This window comes from Aotus nancymaae, unplaced genomic scaffold, assembly GCF_030222135.1.
Source record: "Aotus nancymaae isolate 86718 unplaced genomic scaffold, 86718_ANA_hifiasm-v0.15.2.pri h1tg000092l, whole genome shotgun sequence".
Classification (NCBI taxonomy): domain Eukaryota; kingdom Metazoa; phylum Chordata; class Mammalia; order Primates; family Aotidae; genus Aotus; species Aotus nancymaae.
In genome coordinates this window covers 5,097,172-5,119,899 of record NW_026988507.1, presented here as the reverse complement: position 1 = coordinate 5,119,899, position 22,728 = coordinate 5,097,172, and the positions used below count along the sequence as shown (strand labels likewise).

The 22,728-nt window shown below is 38.4% G+C and overlaps 1 protein-coding gene across 1 annotated transcript in view; it reads right to left on the bottom strand.

The window, feature by feature from the left end:
• Window positions 1–1,747: 1,747 nt before the first annotated feature.
• DBX2 (developing brain homeobox 2) overlaps window positions 1,748–22,728 on the bottom strand; it is a 39,067-nt gene continuing 18,086 nt past the window's right edge. Inside the window, exons 3-4 of the mRNA XM_021665469.2 lie at window positions 13,140–13,327; window positions 1,748–5,098 (exon numbers count right to left, since the gene is read on the bottom strand). Coding sequence (XP_021521144.2) covers window positions 4,766–5,098; window positions 13,140–13,327 — 521 coding nt within the window. The 3' untranslated portion in view covers window positions 1,748–4,765. The remainder of the gene's footprint in view (window positions 5,099–13,139; window positions 13,328–22,728) is intronic.

The window sequence follows — 22,728 nt, the reverse complement described above, 5'->3', positions numbered from 1 at the left end:
CTCCTAGCCCCACGCCCTGGTCAACCTCAAGAAGTGAAGGAGCAACAAGGCGATATTACACAGCTGTCATAAAAGTTTCAAGTAATTTTTAATGACATGGGAATATGTTCTGTGTACAAAATTGAGTTAAAAATAGTAGGATAAACTGGATATACACTATGGTCCAAATTTGTTTAGACACACATGTTTACATATATATATATATATATATACACACACACACACATACACATTCAAAAAGTGACTGAAAATGTTTCACAAAAGAGCTAAGTTGGCTGTCTCCAGATGGTGGAATTACATATGAACATGACTTTGTTAGCTGTATTTTCAAATGTGTTTCTTTATAACCAGAAATAATAATGTAATAGAACCCAAGTAGTAGCTGGAAGCTAAGGGCCATCTTTATTAGACTAGTGCTATGTCTTTAGGGTAGCTGCTTATTTCAGAAATGGTTTGTAAAGGATATAAAGTAATTCTACAAAATGTTCCGCATGTATTCAGGAACATTCATCCTGACTTCCTCCACTTGGGTTATTTGTTTTTTCTTCTCTCTTCCCACTTACTATAGGTATAGGCTGATCTGAGACTTGGAAGGTGAAAAGGAAAATAGAAATCGGGTACACCTTGAACAAAAGGAAGCTACTGAATTCTTCCCTGGACTCTTTCTGGCTACTCTTGGGTCCACTGTGGTCTGAATGGAAGAGGGACAGTACAGCAGTGTCAAGCAGCTTGCATTTTTCTGCATAGTGGAGGAACCTTGCATTGCAAATAGAAGATGAGGTTTTGGGGGATGTCAGAAGCTTATTTTTTGCCCCCAATTCACTGGATCCTGTCACCAGCAGCATGGAAAATGTCACATAATTTCTTCTTGGCAAGAAGACTAGATTATAAGCTCCTTGAGGTCAAGAACCATGCTCTTCATCATGCTTCTTGACATAGAGCTAGGACAAGGCTTCACACATAGTACCCAGTAAGTGCTGAATTGTAGAAAGAAAAAATATTTTGGGGGAAAAATATTTTGGCTAAATATTTTTGCATTTAATGCAAAATGCAGTGTCTAACAAGCTTATGAAAGCAGTGGAATCGGCTTCATGGACCATTAGTCATCAAGGAAGACGTCATGGAGCACATGGGGAGTATGCAGTTTTTAAAGAAATGCATCAGAAAGGGAAGTGAAGTGGGACAGAAAGAACACCTGTGGCTTGGACAAGCATATTTAATTGTGACTTGTATTTGAAAAGTGAACAAAAGTGTGTATTAATGATTCTTGAGAGGTGGGGTAGGTGGCACGGATTTTGAAGCAGTGTGTATGAAGTGTTATGGCCAAATCTGAGCACATATCCAAAACTGGTTGGAAGGTATGGCATGTTTATGGGTATTCACTTTTAAAGTTTGAGAACCACTGGACTAAATAATTGGGTTTCCCATTCAAACCACCATATTACTAAGAAAATAGGACTGCCCTTTAAAAATTAATGATCAGTAATGGTCTTCATGGTTTCCAGAGCCAGTGATCATCCCTAACCTGTTTATATATTTCCAACACTAAGTATTTATCTTTTTTTTTTTAAAGGAGTTTCCACTCTTGTTAGGCTGGAGTGCAATGGCACCATCTCGGCTCACCGCAACCTCCGCCTCCTGGGTTCAAGCAATTCTCCTGCCTCAGCCTCCCGAGTAGCTGGGACTACAGGCGTGTGCCACCACGCCCAGCTAATTTTTGTATTTTTAGTAGAGATGGGGTTTCACCATGTTGACCGGGATGGTCTCAATCTCTTAACCTTGTGATCCACCTGCCTCGGTCTCCCAAAGTGCTGGGATTATAGGCATGAGCCACCGCGCCCGGCCAAGAATTCATCTTTCTGAAAGCTTAGGGGATAATGCTCACCATTTTTTTCTCATCTGCTTAAGATCCATTTGACAATTTTTTAAAAATTAAAATGTTTCAGCCTCCAGTCTTCTATGGCCCTGGTTCTTACTAGAGCAGTATTTGTCTGGAAAGCAGGCAACAAATATACTAATATGTGATCAAGTGAAGAAAAGGAGTCTGCATCTAGACAGCAGAGAAAAATGCATAGGTATATGAGGGGGAGGAAGGATGGTTAGCAGAGCACAAGAGAGAAGGGAGACCCTTCAACAGGATAGGGGGCTCAGCCATTCTCTCCAGCTATTCAGGCAAGTGAAAGCACAACGGGAGCACATATGTGTACCATGTGTGTATATCTCTGCATGTGTTTCCTAAGTACCAGTAATATATCCATCTAAAGCATACTCTTCCTAAGTGTTAACATATTCCAAAGTGGAAAACAATTAAAAGCTTGATTTGTCACTTTGAATATCAAGCTAATCTTATAGTGAGATGCCTCTGCTGGGTTGGGCCCTGAGGGAAGATCATTTAAGAACCAATTAGCCTAATCTATGTTATCAGATGGCCATGACAGAGGTTTCTCTTATTTGATTTTCAAGTTATTCTCAAGAGACACTGATCACAGATAAGCATTTTAGGATTTTAGTAGTGAGTGATTATATATATATTTTATCTATACATATATATAATATATAATATATATTATATAATTATATATAATATATATCTATAATATATATAACTACATATATATAGTTACATGTTAAATGGGATCATGCTTAAACATTCCTATGGGACTATTTTCTACAGAGGCTTCATAGTTGAAGGTTTTTGCAATTTCTTAATTTCCTTAAAGTTCAAAATCTAATAGAAGAGAGAATACTGAAGATAAAATCATTCCCCAAGTAAGATGGTAAAGTCTCTGAATTTCTTTAATAAATCTCACTGCAATCCCCAAAATGTATCTCTTGCAATGCATCCCATAGCTGAATGAATACATCACACTGGTATGCAATCCCCACATGGTTGGCAAGATTCCAAGAATCCAAACTTGAATGACAGGGTTCAAATCCCATTTATTAACCTAGTGGCCTTGGATAATTACCTCAACCACACTGTGCCTTAGTTTCCTTGTCTGGGTAACAGGAATCCTGATAGTAATTTCTGTCTACATCATAGGGTTCTTGCCATGAGGTTTAGATGAGCTAATCCACCCTAAATGCTTAGCACAGTCTCTACCACATAGGAATTACCATATAAATGTAAATGAGGTTAACATTATAAGAATAGAAACCATACTATAAATCATTTTAAGATAGGTTTTAAATTTTAAATTTTTGTCGGCAGATCCCCGCTTCCATTCCCCACAATGAGGCACTGAGACAAACTCCTAAAATGACTTTTAAGTAAAAGATCATGTGGTAAAGGCACAGGTTGACACACCAAGTCCAATTCTACTCATAGAAAATAATTTCCTGCTGTTGATTAAAACTGTTATCTTCTGAAATATTTTTTCTAAACACTAAACCCTCAAAAGGCGTTAACTTCTCAGACTCTAGCAGAGTTCAGCAAATTAGAAGCCACCATCATTATGCAGCTTACTCACTCACAAAATGCCACTTAATGAACTTCTCATAGTGTTTCTTGTCCACAGATTGATAAGGGTTTAATGCAATACCACATCATTTCCTATTTTTGTTTCATTTCCTTCAAAGTGAAACATAATTTCTTCTTGGTCCTGGAGTAAAAACTTCTGGATTAACTAAGCAAATCATTACCAGAAAAGCAATTTTAGAAAGCTACTATTTCAGGGTAGTCAAAAAACCTAAAACATCTGTGTGGTGTTTGTTAAAACATAAAAATAACCTAATGTATGAAGTGTATGCCCCCTGAGTGTAAAATTGAGTCTCTAACCAGAAGCGCCAACAGAAATCATCGATTCTGTCAATATTGTGGTTTTAAGACCAGTCAGAAACATTCTAAGAACTGTGACACCACAGCTTTCTTTAGTTTTGGACAGAGGTCACAAACTGTTTGGCCAATACAGTATTTGAAAAATTACTTAACTCAAATATCTTTAGGTGGCCCATGCCCTCTATTTACCTGACAGGCTCTTAAAGTCATTTTATTTTGCAAACCCTGGCCTAGGCACATCTTTACAGAGAAGAGATCAAAAAATAATTATTAGTTAAATGGGTATCTCCCTCACAATGGCCTGATGAAGTCCAGAGACTTGGAGATTAAGGACACTAATAGTTATATACAGAAATTCTTCTAATTTGCTTGTTGGGTTCATTTTAAATATATATTTTCAGTGTATGTATCTACCAGTGGTTCATTTCATGAGAACTGCTGAGCTAAGGTGTTAAAATTCACTTACAGCTGGATACCAAAAGAAGCCAGAAAATAGAGAATTTTTAAAAACATGTTTTTGGGGTATGAAAGTGTGCACTGAAGTCCAAATTTTACATTATCTTCAAAAAATTAATAACATTCTGTCAATGGTATTTTTATTCACATAAAAGGAAATAAATTTGGTCAATGCAATAGTTAAAGAGAAACTAGTTTCTACTAATGCATTTTCATGGATATTTATGTATATACACACCCATAGAGACACACACACATATACACATACTCAGAGCAGGGACCGAGCCAGCTGTTGGTCTCATTCTTTTCAGTTTCATCATACTTCCTGGGAGATTCTATTCCATTTACAAATTAAGCCTGAGTCTAGGGCCAAACAAGAGAACACTGGAGTGGGTTTTCTAAAGCATTAGTTCATATATCGCTCCAAACTCATTAGGCTCTAAGCACTGATGAGGTACAAGCTAGCTGGCATTAGAGTCCAAATGTTACTAGTAAGTGTTCTTTTAAATTAACATGAAGGAATGCTTCCATTTAGATGGCCCCAGTAAGTACACCCTTGCTTCCAGCTTCTTCTTCAGAACATAAATACAAGCCACCTTGCAGTGAATTTGCTTCTGGGGGTGGTGCCCCTGAGCTCTCCTGGATTAGTCTTTCTGATGGTTCTGGAGAATTCTCTCTCCATCTTGGACTTGCGTGCTGTTGCGGGACGTCCCATATTGACGGACATGGAGAAGGGAAACCCAGAGCAGACCGTGAGAGGGGATCCTCTTGAAGACCTACTTCTTGGATACACCTGTTGGAAAGCACTTCCTTTTCTTTGGAATTCCGCCATTTCATCCTTCTGTTCTGAAACCAAATTTTCACCTATTAACAAAATAATTGCACAAAATGATCACTTATTCCAGGTTATTTCACTTCAGTATTTTAAACTGTAATTGCTTCTGCTTTCCCTTCTACAGAATACCTTATTATGAGAGCCAACTTCACAAGGTCCTTGTGGCTTTTCACATGGGCTCCTTCAAAAATATCCTTTTTTTTTTTTTTGAGATGGGGTCTCTCTCTGTCACCCAGGCTGAATGAAGTACAGTGGCACCATCTCAGACCACTGCAACCTCCGTCTCTCAGGCTCAAGCAATCCTCCCACTTCAGCTTCCCAAGTAGCTAGGGTAACAGGCATGCACCACCATGACTGGCTAATTTTTGTATTTTTTTTGTAGAGATGGTGTTTCACCATGTTTCCCAGGATGGTCTTGAACTCTTGAGCTCAAGTAATCTCCCTGCGTTGGCCTCCCAAAGTGCTGGGTTTACAGGTGTGAGCCACCAAGCCCTGCCCAAAATATCTTAATCTAATATCCCCCATACACACATTTGAAACAAAACAACTGTGATAAATTGGTTACACCCCGTAAGTGTGATAGCTTTCAAAATTCATTTAACTCTTAGATATTTTAAAACATCCTCTAGTCTGTACTGAATTATTTATTCAAAGGAAATGTATGGGCTGGTAATAGCATCTGAGTTTATTTTGTGCCAGGCATCAGGCTACGCATTCTAGGTGGATTTTATAATTTGATCCTCACAACGGCTGTAAGAAGTCCTCATTTTACATGTTTAAAAAACCCTGAAGTTTGGAGAGATTAACCAACTCAAAGTCACACAGCTAGTAAAATGGAAGCACTGAGACTAGAATCCACCACTGTCTGACTCCAGGGCCCAGGCTCTTATAAACATTGAGACCTCATCAGGAGCTTTCTGAGACTAAATTAAGATTCCATTTTGTAACGCTTTGAAAAATTGCAGGCTTTATGCAGTTTCCAAGTCTTGATTACTCCCAGGATTTATCAAACTCCAAGAATTAGGCTTAATAAATAACAACTAATTGTAATTAAGTCAAAAGTGCTTATGATGGTCATTCCTAATTTGAACCAGACCTTCCCCCAACCCATGCCACTTGAGTCTTTATTACTAACCTCCCTCTTTATATACTGTGTAGTCAACTGTGCCTGAGCTGAAAACTTCATAACTGGTTTCTGGAATCTTAAAAGCCAATCACATTTTTCCAGTGTATTGCATCACATCCTTACACTAACAATCTAGTTGATTTCTATTTTTAAAACAAAAACTAGAAAATTTTTACCCAAAGAAATAATTATTACAGTATATCAACCAACTATTTCTGTCAGTGAAGAAACAAATTCTAGCTGAGGCTGTCTTTCCAGATTAGCAAAACAATTTCTTCATTCTTTCAATTTGATTGGCAATGTTCAAAATGACAACAAAAGAAATCCACCTGAGGCAATTCAGTGAGAAAGACTGTCATCTCAGTTACAACTCCATGATTAAGGCTTTTCATATGAAAACAGAACTAATGTGTACATACCAGAGCATTTGGTTCTATTTGTGAACTCATTTATTATTTGCAGTGGGCATTTTCTCCTAGAAAGCATGCCGAGTATTTCTAATGGGTTTTCACTGAAACAGTTTTTTGTTCTCATTAGTGATTCTTGCCCTTGTCATCACATTCGTTATTTTCCTCTTCTCTTAGCTTTTCTGTATATCTATAAATATTTGTTAAGTGATATTTCAAAGAAAAAGAAATATAAAAGGAGATTCCTCCCAATCAATGGTGTTGAGACAAATGCATATATTTAGGGAGAAACATAAAAGTTCTACCTCTCAAAACATGCAAAATTAAATTCCAGATAGATTAAGTAGCTGAATATAGAAACAAAACTGCAAAAGTTTTCAAAGAAAATAGAGATTATCATGATAGTCTTGGGGAGACTAATGTTTTCGAAAGCGTGACATAAAACAGAGGATACATGGAAAAGATAAAGAAAAGCTGAATACATAAAAATGAGAAATTTATGTACAAACATGAAAAAGCCAGAAACTACCCAAAAAAACTAAAAGCAAGAAATCTAAATGATATTTGTACACCCACGTTCACAGCAGCATTATTCACAATAGCCAAAAATGGAAAGCAACCAAGCGTCTAGGAACAGATAAATGGATAAATAAAATGTGGTGTATACATACAAAGGAATATTATTTAGCCTTGAAAAGGAGTTAAATTCTGGCACACGCTACAACATAAATGAACCTTGAAGATATTATGCTAAGTAAAATAAGCCAGGCATGAAAGTACAAATGCCATATTACTTCACTCATATTAGAGCCTTAGAATAGTCATTAACAGAAACAGTAAATGAATAGTGGGTGCCAGGAGGTGCAGGAGGGGGAAACGATGAGTTATTGTTTGATGGATATAGAGTTTAAGTTTTGTTTGTTTGTTTGTTTGTTTGTTTGTTTGAGACGAAGCCTCACTCTGTCACCCAGGTGGGAATGCAGTGGTGTGATCTTGGCTCACTGCAACCTCTGCCTCCCAGATTCAAGCGGTTCTTCTGCCTCAGCCTCCTGAGTAGCTGGGACTACAGGCGCCCGCCACCACATCTGGCTAATTTTTTTGTATTTTTAGTAGAGATGGGATTTCGCTATATTGGCCAGGCTGGTCTCGAACTCCTGACATTGTGATCTGCTCACCTCAGCCTCCCAAAGTGCTGAGATTATAGGTGTGAGCCACCATACCCAGCCAGAGTTTCAGTTTTACAGGACGAAAAAAGTTCTGGAGATAAATGGCGGTGATGGTTTCACAACAGTGTCCATGTAGTTAATGTCACTGAACTGAACACTTAAAAAGGGTTAAAATGAGGCCAGGGTGGCTCACACCTGTAATCCCAATACTTTGGGAGCACAAGGCCAGTGAATCACCTGCGGTAAAGAGTTAGAGACCAGCCTGACCAACATGGAGAAACCCATCTCTACTAAAAATACAAAAAAAAAAAAAAAAAAAAAAAAAAAAATCCTGGGCATGGTGGTGCATGCCTATAATCCCAGCTACTCAGGAGGCTGAGGCAGGAGAATCGCTTCAACCCGGGAGGCAGAGGTTGTGGTGAGCCGGGATTGAGCCATTGCACTCCAGCCTGGGCAACAAGAGTGAAACTCTATCTCAAAAAAACAAAAAAAAGGTAAAAATGTTGAATTTTGCTATGCATATTTTACCACAATTAAAAAAAAAAAAAGCCACAAACTTAGAAAGGACTTTTGCAACATCTGAAACAGGAACATTTTACTAACTGTAATATTCCAAAATTCTTGATTAACAGCCAAAGTATTGCTACATATCAATAAAAAGACAATAGAAAAAAAAGATGCAGCCATTAAAAAGCCAATTCACAGACTATAGATGGCCAGTAAACCAATTAAAAGCCCCTCATATTCTGGTAGTTAGGAAAATTCAAATTGAAAAATAACAAATAGCATTGCCCATGAGAGTGGCAACATTTTTAAAATCATAAATGTTGGAGGTTTTGCCTAAAGGGACTATTTGTTAGTAAGAGTGAAATTTTCATGTGTCAGTATCTAATTTGATACAATATTGTATTTGGAAAAGAATTTTTTAATCTGCTACATTTTAAATGTACATACGCTTTAACACATAAATCGCACTTACACCTTCCTCTTACAAAATATTTTTAAAGTGCATAAAAATTTGTGATAGTGAAAATTGGAAAATTGAGGATGGTGAAATGATGGTCTTTTATGAAACACACACAAAAAAGAATGAAGTAGATCAGTATGTACCGACATGGAAGGAAGCAGTCCATAACACTTGAAAAGGAAAAAAAACCACCAAGCAATACACGGTATCAGTAGCATTATTCATATGGCCACCATCAGTGAATGGATGAACTGTGGTATACTACATAATAGTAATACTACACAGCAATGAATACACATGAGCTTTTACTACACACAACATGAAGATTCTCACAAACATAATGTTAAGTAAAAGAAGCATGCTATGACTCTATTTATATAAATCCTGAATGATACTATTTTTAAAAATTTGTTAATAGCTTCATTGAGCCTATAATTCACATACCATACAATTCACCCGTTTAAAATGTACAATTCAGTTGTTTTCATATATTCTCAGATAATGCAACCATCACCAATTTTAGAACATTTTCATCACTTCAACAGGAAATCCCATGCCCTTTAGCTATCTCTGTTCTATTCCCTATTTTCTCCAGCCCTACACAGATTCATCTACTTTCTGTCTGTATAGATTTCCCCATTCTGGACTTTCAAATTAATGGAATCATATAATATATGGTCCTTGTAACTGAGTTTATTTCTCTCAGTGTAATATTTTCTTTTCTTTTCTTTTTTTTTTTTTTGAGACGGAGTTTCGCTCTTGTTACCCAGGTTGGAGTGAAACAGCGCGATCTCGGCTCACCGCAACCTCCGCCTCCTGGGTTCAGGCAATTCTCCTGCCTCAGCCTCCTGAGTAGCTGGGATTACAGGTACGCACCACCGCGCCCAGCTAATTTTTTGTATTTTTAGTAGAGACGGGGTTTCACCAGGTTGGCCAGGATGGTCTCGATCTCTTGACCTCGTGATCCACCCACCTCGGCCTCCCAAAGTGCTGGGATTACAGGCGTGAGCCACCGCGCCCGGCCCTCTCAGTATAATATTTTCAAGGTTCATCCATATTGTAGCATTATCAGTAAGTACTTCATTCTTTTTTATGGCCAAATAAGATTCCACTGTATGGATATACAACATTTTGTCTACACACTAAATACTACTACTTATATAAAAGTACACAAAGAGGCACAACTAAGAAGTTAGAAGTTAGGATAGTGGATAACCCTTGGAAGGAGCAGGTAGTGAGTGGGAGGGGATACTTGGGGGAGCTTCTGGCTTTTACTGCTAGATCTGTGTGCTGGATATACAGGTGATGTGTATTGTTCTTCAGAAAATGTCAAAATACCTGCACAATAAATTTTTTTGTAGGTAGGTATATGTATATATGTGTGTGTGTGTGTGTGTGTATACACACACACACACACGCATATATATATACACACACACGCACACACACACTTCTCAGCTTCTGTTTGTAAAATAGAGCTAATAAAAGTAGCTATTCCATAGGATTTTTGTAAGGATTAATTGACATCAAATGTAAGGGCACATGGTAAGCATGCAAGTGTTTGTGTTATTATATGTTTGTGCATATACAACACATATATGAATTTATTTTTAAAATAGTACACAATGTGTCAATAAAGTCAAACAAGTGCCATTTGTAAATGACAGAAGTAACCAAGGAATTGGATTTGAGGATAGTAAGATGAGTTTTCACTTTTATCTTTATAGGTTTCCTTTTTAATTGAATTTACCATAATAAATGCCATGCAATTGATATACTGTAATTTATATATTTACAAATAAGAAAATGTTAAATTACTTCTGAGATGCTGTAATTGATATATTTACAAATAAGACTGATATATTTACAAGTTATAATATAATGTTATAATCAGTATAACATATTGTATAATTGATATATTTGTGTAACGGATATATTCACAAATAAGAAAATGTTAAATTACTTCTGAGATGCTCCACCAAATTCAATAAGACAAAAAAGTACTCACTCCTGCAGCACTAAATTTCAAACACAGTATCATTAGCTATGTAAAACCATGTGCCTATGGTTAAGAACCACAAGATAGCATACAAATAGGAAAATAGTTGTTTTGAGGCAGGAGGAGAGATTGTGGTCACACCCCATAATTTTTATATATGGCTGTTGCATTCTCTTTTCAAAAGTTTCTTTTTGGGACACAACGTGTACTCTCAGAGATTTTCACAATTTCTCAGAGCCCTGTGAGATGGAACTTAGCTACTTGCCACTGCTTTACATCTTTTAACACCTATTTCAAGTTTCAACTCAACCAGAGGCTCCCCAAGCTCCCAAACCTGCCTATTTTCTCCCCTCTGACTACAGGAGCTTCTTTTTTCAGACAGATGCAGGCCAGGCCTACTGAGCCCCCTGATGTCCTCTCTCAAGCCCAACGGCTCCTCTAAGATCAGAGAGTCCCATTACTAGACCTCCCGGGAGTACGTGGACCAATCACACAGCTGTCCTTTGCAGAGATGGGGATCAACATAAGGCTCCAGAGAAACTTTGAGAACTACTGATCCTTTTATTGGGCAGTATATCTAACCTACCATGTGATAGTGTCTGTATTATTATATAGTCTTGTCAAACTTTTACGAGCTTCCATGGGGTGTGGAAGCTTTTGGGGTACGCAGACTGTGTTGTATTCAGTATTTATCAATATTCCGTGTTATTGCCTACCTAGCACAGTGTCTTGCACACTACGGACCATCAAGATCTAGCTGCTGATTTATCTGTTATATATGCAAAACTGCTTTGTGACACAGACAGAAATCTTATATTTCTGTATTTTTTTTCTTTGCTCTTGCTGCCCAGGCTGGAGCATGATCTTGGCTCACTGCAACCTCTGCCTCCTAGGTTCAAGTGACTCTCCTGCCTCAGCCTCCCGAGTAGCTGGGATTACAGACATGCACCATCACGCCCAGCTAATTTTTTGTATTTTTAGTAGAGACGGGGTTTCTTCCTGTTGGTCAGGCTGGTCTCAAACTCCTGACCTCAGATGATCCGCTTGCCTCTGCCTCACAAAGTGCTGGGATTACAGGCGTGAGCCACTGCACTCGGCCAGTGTTTGTTTGGGTTTTTTTTTTGGTGAAGAACTGAGGCACAGAACAACCAGTTGAGGTTATGGACTCAGTACCACACAGCAAGGAGAATTACCCTCTATCACACCTTGTACTGCTTCCTACTATTTGTAAAGTTGGGGCAAGCAGCTTGTGAAGACAGATCACTTCTCTAGGATCAAGGAGAGTTTAGCTCAATAATAACTGGTTTTAATAAGGTCCAATATAAACAAATAGGTCATCTGAGGAAGTGAGGAAGAACAGCAGAGCATGGTGGTTAGGACAGAGCCTCTTCTAACCCTTTAGTCACTTTATGTTAATTTTCAAAATCCAGGCAGATGTGGGCCTGCACCAGGAAACTCCACCTGGCAAACAGAGTGCATGCTGCATTTCAGCTGCCACCATCCCTTTTGGCCAGATGCCTTTGTACAGTGAACTCTATGCACAATTGCACATGTTATTTTTAGGTTAAAGAGAACATAAACCCCAGAGTTAGGTTGTCTAAGGTGGGAGCCTACCTCTGAAACCTCTTTGCTACATGATACAAGACCTATGTTCAGTTTCTTCTTTTTCATTTAGAAAATGTGGATTATTATAGTGCGCATTTTACACGACAATTAAAGGAAAGTTAAATAGGAAACTTCTAGTGCCATATGATATTATTTGTAACAAGTAGGCCAAACTTTAAATGGAGTATTATGCAACTCCAAAAGCCAGAAAGTCCCATTCACAATTATATGAAACATCAATGTACAAGAAAAGTATGTAAGTGTTGCAAATGTGAAGTTGTTTAACTGTATTTGACATAAACCCAAAGAGCAAAATCATCATGAAACCCATTAAGAAGTATTCATGAGTCACTCATTCATGCTTTGATTTTGGACTGGAAATGAAGAGAAAGGCAAAGTGGTTCCTGCTTTTTGAAGAATTATTTAACCTGCTTCTCTGAATACAGAGCAAATGATTTATAATGTAATTACCACCTCCTTAGTATTTCTCTTCATTTGGGAAGAATTAAACAGCCCTATGGCAAAAAAAACCTAGACCCCTCAGCAAATGGACCTATTTCCAAATAGAAAATGGTACATATATCTCCACCCACTAAAAAATTATGAAAAGCATTTCAAGAACACCTCAGGCTGTAGCACCATGCCTGGTATATGAAATACTTGCCAAATAAATGGATTTCATTATATGCCTTAAGAAATCAGAAGCAGTTGCCTATGGCCATACCACTCTGAAAATGACTGATTTTCATCTGATCTCAGAAGAAATCAGAAGCAGTAGACATCTTCCTGCTCATTAGTACCTGTGATTCCTTTAGTCCCAAGTTGATGGCAAGTTTCTTTCGGTCTGTTTTGCTGATATATTTCTGTTTCTGAAACATTTTCTCCAGAGCCTTTCTCTGGTCCTCAGAAAAGACAGCTCTTCTTAAAATGCCCCTCCGAGCTTTGGAATTAGAGTCCTGTGCCAGGAGAGGCAGCACACTCTCTTCTCCTAAAAGTGAGAGAAAAACATACAAAAGCCCAGTTAGCTTTAGAAAGAAGTCAGTCTTTCCTTGGATAATATGGTATCCTCCTACTCTACACTATGGTCAAATTACCTCATTTCAACTCTGCTCACTTAAAGCAGTACTTCTTAACCTCTTTTTGGCTATGGACTCTGTGTCCCCACCCAAATCTCATCTTGAGTTGTAATACCCACATGCTGGGGGAGGGACCTTGTGGGAGGTAACTGAATCATGGGGGTGGTTCCCCCATGCTGTTCTCATGAATGAGTGAGGTCTCTTGAGATCTAATGGTTTTGTGAGGGGCTTTTCCCCATTTCGCTCTGCACTTTTCTCATTCTTCTCCTTCCTGCTACCAAGTGAAGAAGGACATGCTTACATTCCCTTCTGCCATGATTGTAAGTTTCCCAAGGCTTCCCCAGCCATACTGAAATGTGAGTCAACTATACCTCTTTCTTTTATAAATTACCCAGTCACGGGTATGTCTTTATTAGCAGAACAAGAACAGACTAATACAGACTCCTTTGAGAATCTGATAACTGCTCTTTGCTCTCCAGTGCAGGGGAAACATACATTTGCTTGCCCTCCCAATTTTGCATGCCACATCTGAAAGCCCAAGTTCCCAGGTTACAAAGCCCCAATGCAGATTAAGTAGTACATGGTTTAAACACTTCCTCATTCTCTAATTCTTCATTTGTTTATTTATTCATTTTTTTATCCAAATTTTGAACACTTACATATGCCAGACACTCTGCTCAATATTACACATTGAGAAATAAGATAGATATGTTTAATTGCCCTTATTACCTGCAAAATCTGGTGGAAGGGCATTTATTGAACTAGCATTAAAAATGTGATGTATTCCTAAGCAGGGAGCTTTGGGAACACAAAACAAAGGGTCTGATATAAACCTGGGATGTCAGGGAAATCTTGCAAGAGTCAGAGATGTTTAATCTGAGAAGAGAAGAGAGAACTGAAGGACTCTCAGTTACTCCCCTGCAATTCCATTGATCACCAACTCCTTGAGGTCAGAGACATCTACTACTCTTTCTGCCTTTTTGTGGCTAGCACAATACTGGTTTTCATGCTCTGAGAGTTTTCAGGCTTTCATGGTTCATACCCTCATTCTGCTTCCCAGGTGTGACAGGCAGAGTAATGGCTCTCAGAGATGTTCATGTCCTAATCCCCAGAACCTGTGAATATGTTATGTTACATGGCAAGGAAAATTAAGGTTGCAAATAGATTTCAGTTGCTAATCAACTGGCCTTGAGATGAAGAGTGCATCTTGTATTATCCAGGTGAGCCCAATGTAATCATAAGATTTCTTATAACTGGAAGAGGGAAGCAAATTAGGAGGTCATAGTCAGAGAGATTTCAAGATGCTACATTCTTGCTGTGAGGTTGGAAGAAAGGGCCAGAAGCTAAGGAATGCAGGCAGCCTCAAGAAGCTGGAAAAGACAAGGAAACAGATTCTCCCCAGAGCCTCACAAGGAACACAACCCTGCTTGATTTTAGCCCTATGAAACCCATTTCAGTAACTATAAAGTAATAAGTACCTGTTACTTTAAGACACTCAGTTCATGGTAATTTGTTACAGCAACAAGAAACTAATACATTGGGTATCAGGCTCATTGAGCTAATTGCTGAGGAAACCAGACAAAGAGCACACGATCCCTGCCCTAAAGGAGCTCATCGTATTATGGGAGGGGGGACCCATGAACACTCACTCTGTAACATAGCACCAGGAAAGCAGGCTTACGGTTATAGCTACTATGCATTCTGGTGATTAAGAATTATTTACTGAAAACACAAGTAAGTGAATGTCTTAACTACAAGAATAGAAAGACCTGCAAAGTGCACTGGCATCACAAAGGAGGAAATTGAGTTCAGAGAAAATAGCCAGGTCGAGTCAAGTCTAAAAGAACAATACCGTTTAAGAGAGAAAGAACCAAAGTCAATTCAAATAGCTACTAGTATGCCTGGAAGCACAAGGAATAAAGTGTATCCAAGCAAAAGTAAGCAGTCCTCAAGGCTGGGGAAAGGCATGAAGCAGAGGCTGCAAGAGGGCAACCATATCCAGCCTGCAAATGGGCTTTTCTTGACTTAGCATGTTGGTTAAGAATTCTGATTTAGTTGTCCACATTTAATAAGTGGGAAGTTTCATATGAAGTCCAGATTTCTGACACCTCTTCAAAGGTAACCACACAGGGCTCAGAGTGAGTAGCAGGTGCCTCTTTTTTAGATGGAGTATGTGACCCCAGTTTGCCACAGCCTTGCTTAGCTTGCTTTTTACCTGCCAGGCCATTAAAACATTTGGACCTCTGAAGTGGAATGGAGTCAGATAATAGAGAACTGCAAGGGTTTGGGTAGGTAATAAAGATCAATAGAAGATGTTTAAGCAGGGCAGGACATACTAATAAACATACACTGAACACTTGCTCTGCACTATTAATGCTTACTTTGTGTTAAACCACTGGCATGCATTATTTCATTTAATTCTCACATTGAATCTATGGCATGAATGCTACTATTATTCTCTCCATTTTACAGAAATAAAATGAAATTTAGGAAGGTTAAGTAACTTTGTTCAAGGTCACAAAGCTAGGGTTTAAAACCCAGAAGACAGATACTGCAACAAATGTACTAATCCTACACAATACTGACATGATCTGATTTGTATTTTAGAAGGGAAAATGACAATAAATCTTGTCAATTCGGCCTCTACAATGTGATAGCTTCCTTTCCTATTCGTCTAAAAGATCTCCTGGCTAAGTCCTGGGTTACATCTTCTTATAACTCATCCTCACTCTGCAAAATGAACCACTAACCTCTCCCTCTTTCCTTCCAGCTCTGTAACTCTGTGTCTCCTTTGAATTGCCATAACCCTGAGATGTCATCAAGCCCAGTTCTCTATAAAGGTCTACTTTCACTGATACCCTTCCATTTACCTCCACATAGGATATTGGTTATTTCCCCTTTTACATCACTAATTCTTTTTGCCTGTCTCATGCCAAAATCATATCTTAAAGTCAGATTTGACAACTAGGTTCACTATTCTTTTTTTTTTTTTTTTTCTTTGAGACAGAGTTTCACTTTTGTGGCCCAGGTTGGAGTGCAATAATGTTATCTCAGCTCACCGCAACCTCTGCCTCCCGGACTCAAGCAATTCTCCTGCCTCAGCCTCCTGAGTAGCTGGGATTACAGGCATGTGCCACCATGCCTGGCTAGCTTTGTATTTTCAGTAGACAGGGTTTCTCCATGTTGGTCAGGCTAGTCTCGAACTCCCCACCTCAGGTGATCCACCCATCTTGGGCTCCCAAAGTTCTGGGATTACAGGAGTAAGCCACCACACCCAGCCAATTCACTATTCAGAGATTTAAGCAGTTTTATGAAATATTGGTCAATAATAAAAATATTTTGAATATTTCCAAATGTGCATCTTTTTATAAGTGCTTTTCTTCTCTGAACATTCCTTGGTTTGGATTTAAGCACTTACATGCATGACTTAAAGCAAGTCATTCAGTATCTTCCAGCTGATCTTATAAGGCTGCTTCCCAATAAGATAACAAAATTTCAGTGCTTAGTTCACAATAAAGATCCCACAAATCTACCTCACTTTCCATTGTTGGATTTTATTTGATCCTTATAAGAATCATATGCCACAGATGCCCCTTACTATAGGTGAAGACGTGTTCAGAGCAGTTGAGGTCCAAAGACACACAAAGGACATAGAGCAAAGCTGGCACCAAGATCTTCTGAAGTCAAATTAGTGGCTCTTTCCTCTGCATTCTGGCATTCTTAATTTGTAAATGTATCCAATATATAATTATTATGGCAATAAGTATTAAAAATTAGGAGAAAAACAAAATATCCACAGGTAAAGAAATGCATATGTAAATTATCCGCTTGGTAAAACTGTAATGAACCATTAAAGATGAAGACCATGAAGATTAGGCAGCAGCAAAGAAAGTACTTACACTATGATTTTTAAAGTATTATATATATATAAGATATGTATTATGTTTACAACTAAGCAAAAATGCAGAAAAAAATTGAAAAGACAAAAATATACACAAAACTGTGTTACTGTATTGTAGAATTCTGGACATATAATTCATCTTCACTGTCCATGTTTTAAGTTTGTTTTTATTTTCTAATGAAAACAGGCAAGCATTGTAGCAACCTTTTCGGGAATAACCTGTCAGTTACTGAATTGTTGTTGAGTGATCAAAGATGAATCCAATCCATCCTTAAGGTGTTCACTGCTGATAAGGAAAAATCCAAGAAGAATACAGACAGCCACAATACAGTGAGATGAGACTACAGCACAGAAGGCATTAGTGCAACAGATAAGAAGCCGCTGAGTTAGGATGGTCAACAAAGTAGGTCCTAAGAGAGAGCAGCACCTAGAACAGCAACTCCTCTTCCTGGCAATCAAGGGAAAGGCAGGTAAAGTAGAGGGATTACCATTTGCAGAGGCATGAAGCCAAGTGAAGACAAGTGTGAAACACGGCAGATCTAAGAATCTCACAAAACCTAGTATTTCTGGATTGCAGGGTATGACTGGAAAGAACACAGGAGAAAAGCTGGAAAGACAAATTAGGGTCAAGGGTCCCTGAAACAAGTTTAGGTTATAACTTGTCAAGGGAAGGCTTTCAAGAAGGACATAACCAACCTAACATTTTAGAAAGGCAAATGTCTTCTGAGTTAATAAAATCTTCTACATCTATATATAGAGTCTAAAATGAATTTATGGTAATAGAAAAAATATGTACCCTTATTTTTTTCTAAGTAGAATTTTTATAAGTAAGCCTCAAGATTCTAATCATTGTGGCCCTTCTTCACCAAGATCTACATGTTAAAATAAAATAGTGGGGAAATAAAACTCATTTAAATGCCCCTAAAACTTTTAATAGCAACCCATAGGTTTTCCAAATAACGTTTTTTAAGTAAAGAAAAAGAAGACTCCCATCAAGAAAGCCTACAAATAAATTATTCTCACCATTGTGGTATACATTTGGGGCACTGTGAACCCAAACTAGCCCTCCATCTTGAAAGGTGAGACCTAGAGTGGTTGCAAGTGTCAAAGTGTTAACTCCGGGGTCTGGTCCTCAAGTTTCAGTGCCCTATACCCAACAAGAATTCAAAGAAAGCAATATAACAAATAAGAATTCAACCAATAGCAAAACAATACACCAAAAATAAAGAATGTTATATTCTTCCCTTCTTTACTAGTTGCCTGGTTTCTCTTAGCACTGGTCTCAATACCAGTACCAAAAGCAAATCAAGCTTGCTTTCATAAAGTGATGTACCTCGGGTTCCTATAAGAAGCACATGACAATGCTGCTATTACTAAACAACCATTGATGCTCCTTCCCATGGCTCACCCATGAGTCTTTGATGAGTAATCTGGATCTAACCACAAACCACACTGATGAAACCATACCATTTTCATATCTTCCAAACATACAAATAAGCACCTAAATTTTATGTCTGCAAAATGCACATCCAACTATTCATAAATTTATGACCAAAGTTTGACTTGATGAAACCATACCATTTTCATATCTTCCAAACATACAAATAAGCACCTAAATTTTATGTCTGCAAAACACACATCCAACTATTCATAAATTTATGACCAAAGTTTGACTTATATGGAAACTTCCAGGTAAACAAAAATAAACAAATAATATAAAAAAAAACATATGGAGAAAAAGGCATGTAGCAGAAATGAGGCTTTAAAAGCTGGAGCCACCAGTTCAAGGTGCTAAAGACTATTAGTTTGGTGCTACAGACTCTATCATTATTATATAATAATAATAATAATATTATATAATAATAATAATAATATTATTATTATTATGCAGCTCTCACATATATTTGGGTTTACATGTGCTGACGTATGTGCCAATTACATGCATTATGTCATGTAATCTTTACAACAATCCCTGGAAGAAGAAATTACCAACACCCCCATTTTTTACATGAAAAACTAGGCTCTAGAAAGTTAAGTTGTGCTATTAAGGTCACACATCAAAGCGGAGGGAGGCAAATCAATGCCTTTTTCAAATTACATCAAAGATTGTCAAAGGTATGAGTGGGCAGGGAAAGAAGTGGGAAGGTGGGAAGAGTCACATTAAAATAGCAGAATGACCCAGAATAGGCCGGGAGTGGTGGCTCACACCTGTAATGCCAGCACTTTGAGAGGTCGAGGTGGGAAGATTACCTGCAGTCAGGAGTTCGAGAGCAGCCTGGCCAACATGGTGAAACCCCATCTCTACTAAAATTACAAAAATTAGCCAGGCATGGTGGTGTGTGCCTGTAATTCCAGCTACTCAGGAGGCTGAGGCAAGAAGAATTGTTCAGTCTGGGAGGCAGAGGTTGTAGTAAGCCGAGATCGCGCCACTGCACTGCAGGCTGGGTGACAGAGCGAGACTCTATCTCAAAAAAAAAAAAAAAGAATGACCCAGGATAGAAAACTTTTCAAAGGCATGATTCCCTGGATCCTGAGATGCTCCCTAATCACCATCTTTCCCAGAAGGCCTGTGTGAAGGGCACTACAAATGGAGGTATGCTGTGTGTGCGTGCTATTGTTAAGGAGGAGAGGTTGGGGGAGACAGAAAAACACAGCATTGGACAATCTAGTGGTCGTCACTGACTCTCCCTATTGCCTCAACTTCTGGAAAACATGACTTAACTCTGAAGCCGGGCAATGGTGTTTGTAGCAGCCAGCAAGCACTACCAACCAAACAGGGACCTTATCTAGTCACTTCCTGGATATCAGACCGAGAACAAATAGCTGCAGTTCTGGCCTATCTACTACTGCAATTCAAAAGCATCTTGTGCTGTGAACAGCTTGCCAGCAATGTGTGTGATGTTTAGACTAACCAAGAACTCATGTGAATCTCTGGATCACTGATCCCGTTTGGGGACACTTCCTTTGTCCCATATCCTTTCACCTATTTATGAAGGCTTCTGGAACATACATATCCAGTGCTGCTCTTTGCCCCACCATAGCTTCCAGCATCTGCCATGGCACCGGCCTTCTCTTTGTTTTCTGTTCTGTTCCAGCCTTTGCTCTCAATCTGGGCTACCCTGAGGTAGGCCAAGGAGTGCTATATAAAGGGCACTTCTAACAAGCCATGTTGTTTAAGGTTTGCTTTCTAAGTTTACAGTTTTCCATATAAAAAAACTAATTCATAACCCAGCATCCCCCTGGCTTTGTAAGGAAAATGACAGCATAAGTCTATGAAGAACCACTGAATCTAGACTTCTCAAGGTTTTTAGTAAAAAATATGATTATTTCAGGATAACTCAAGCCAGAGGCTACCAATAACACTTTCAGACACAGAACTGTTTCATCCTTTTATATAGATTCAATAGGAATCTATATAAAAATCTTTTGAGGAAATAGTTAATAGAGGCTGATGGTGTTGTAGCTAGCCTGTTGGAGAGGCCTGGATTAAACAAATCAGAAGCCACAAGAGGTCATTTGTTTAATCCAGGCCTCTCCAACTGGCTAGCTACAACACCATCAGCCTCTATTAACTATTTCCTCAAAAGTAGCTCATTTCAAACCTTGAGTTTGTGTCTCTCCCTCCCGAAGTCAGTTTTCCTCAAATAGGGGATGGTTCTTGTCTGGTCTGTGGGCTCACCTTTTTCTACTGTAACATTCCTCCAGCTGCGACTTCCTACCTCTTATCTTTCAGGGGCTTCTCTTAAGTGAAGAGCTTCCTTACCTTTCTTATTTTCAAGTGTGTGTGTGTGTGTGTGTGTGCACACACATGTGATTTCTGTAGATTTGAAGTTTGGAGAGAGAGGACACAGCATTTGTCTAACCTGATTTAAATTAAAAGTCTATCCTCCTGTCTCTATATAATCTCGTAGATTGGGGTGCCACATGATAATACTTATCAAACAGCTTGATTTGCTGGAAATCATTCCCTTATAACAAGCCAAAAATTAACTTTCCCTAAACTCCATTCATTGGTCCCAATTCTACAGTTTATATCTATTTGCATACAGCAGATTTGGGTTAAAGAAAACTCTCATGTTCTCCCTAGCGTTTCTTTTCTCCAGGACAAAAATACTCAATTTATTTCAAAATTCCTGACTAGTCATACAGAGTCTTTGCCATTTTAACTTGCTGTCTACCTCTTAACCTGGTTTTTATATGAGAGTCTGTTCAATGTACCTTATAAAGTGGACCTCCATAACAGAACAGATGCAGGCAGTCTAACCATTCAGAGTCCAGTAGTACTCTGATATCTAGTGTTCTGGATTGTCTACTTCCAAAAGCACAATCCAACAACCCTGTATCATTTATAGACACACACTGAGCTGACAGAAGAATGCATTCCTGCTTTGTTCTATTCAGCCATTCTCCCCCTACCCTATTCTTCACTTTTTTGAAACCAAAAATCAGGACTTTATAAGCAGCCCTGTTAAACTTCATGTTATGCTCAGACAGAGCTATAGATAAGATCAGAGACAAGCATCCCATAGTGCTAAGTAATTCCCTTCCCCTACCCATCGCCCACCCTTCAACTGCTTAAGAACATTTGGGGAGAAAAGGAAATCCATTCCAGGAATGTTACTCCAATACTTTCACTGCCTCTCTAGAACTGCTGAATAGAGTCATCAACTTGGAAAATCTATTGTCTTTGAGCCTCTGACTCCTTTAAACATTGCCCCTGGTTGACTGAATGCCATTTATCTAGGGAACACCCCTCCCTGTATTTTTGAGAAATCAATACGTATTCAACGTATTGCACAAACTCAATTATGTTTTAGGCAATATAATTAGGCTTCTTTTTCTATTAGAAAAAGAATGCTGCATCTCTCTGAAGATCTTACAGTGCTAAGATTAAATCCTTTTTTAAAAATTGTATGCAGCCTTTTGTAGATTTCGACAGATCCTAGTCAGTATCCTCAGTCCACTGGTCACTCCAGCTGAGAGCAGTAAAAGAGAACACAGTCAGGTGAGGTGGCAAGAATACTAATCAGAGCATTCCCCATCTTTGTCCATGAAACTCACAGAACCAACCTACATTCACAACTAGAAAAATAATGCCCCTTCCTTTCTGTCTTCAAGACAATCCTAAAATTCAGACTTGGAGAGTATATTACATTCTTTTAAGTTTTAACAAGAAAGAGGAGATAGTACAATTATCTTAAAATGTAGAATATAAGTTCATCTCCCAAAAGGCAGAGCAATTTGTCCCAGAAGAATACTTTCTTTGCTACAAATCTTTATAATGTTGCTTCAAATTTAAGCTTTAAGGCATAAAATTCTCAAAAGGTCAAATTCAAGTTGGGTCCTCAAAGATGAAAAAACATAATTACCTGATTATTTCAATTAGCTAGTCAACATCATTAAGATTCCTAT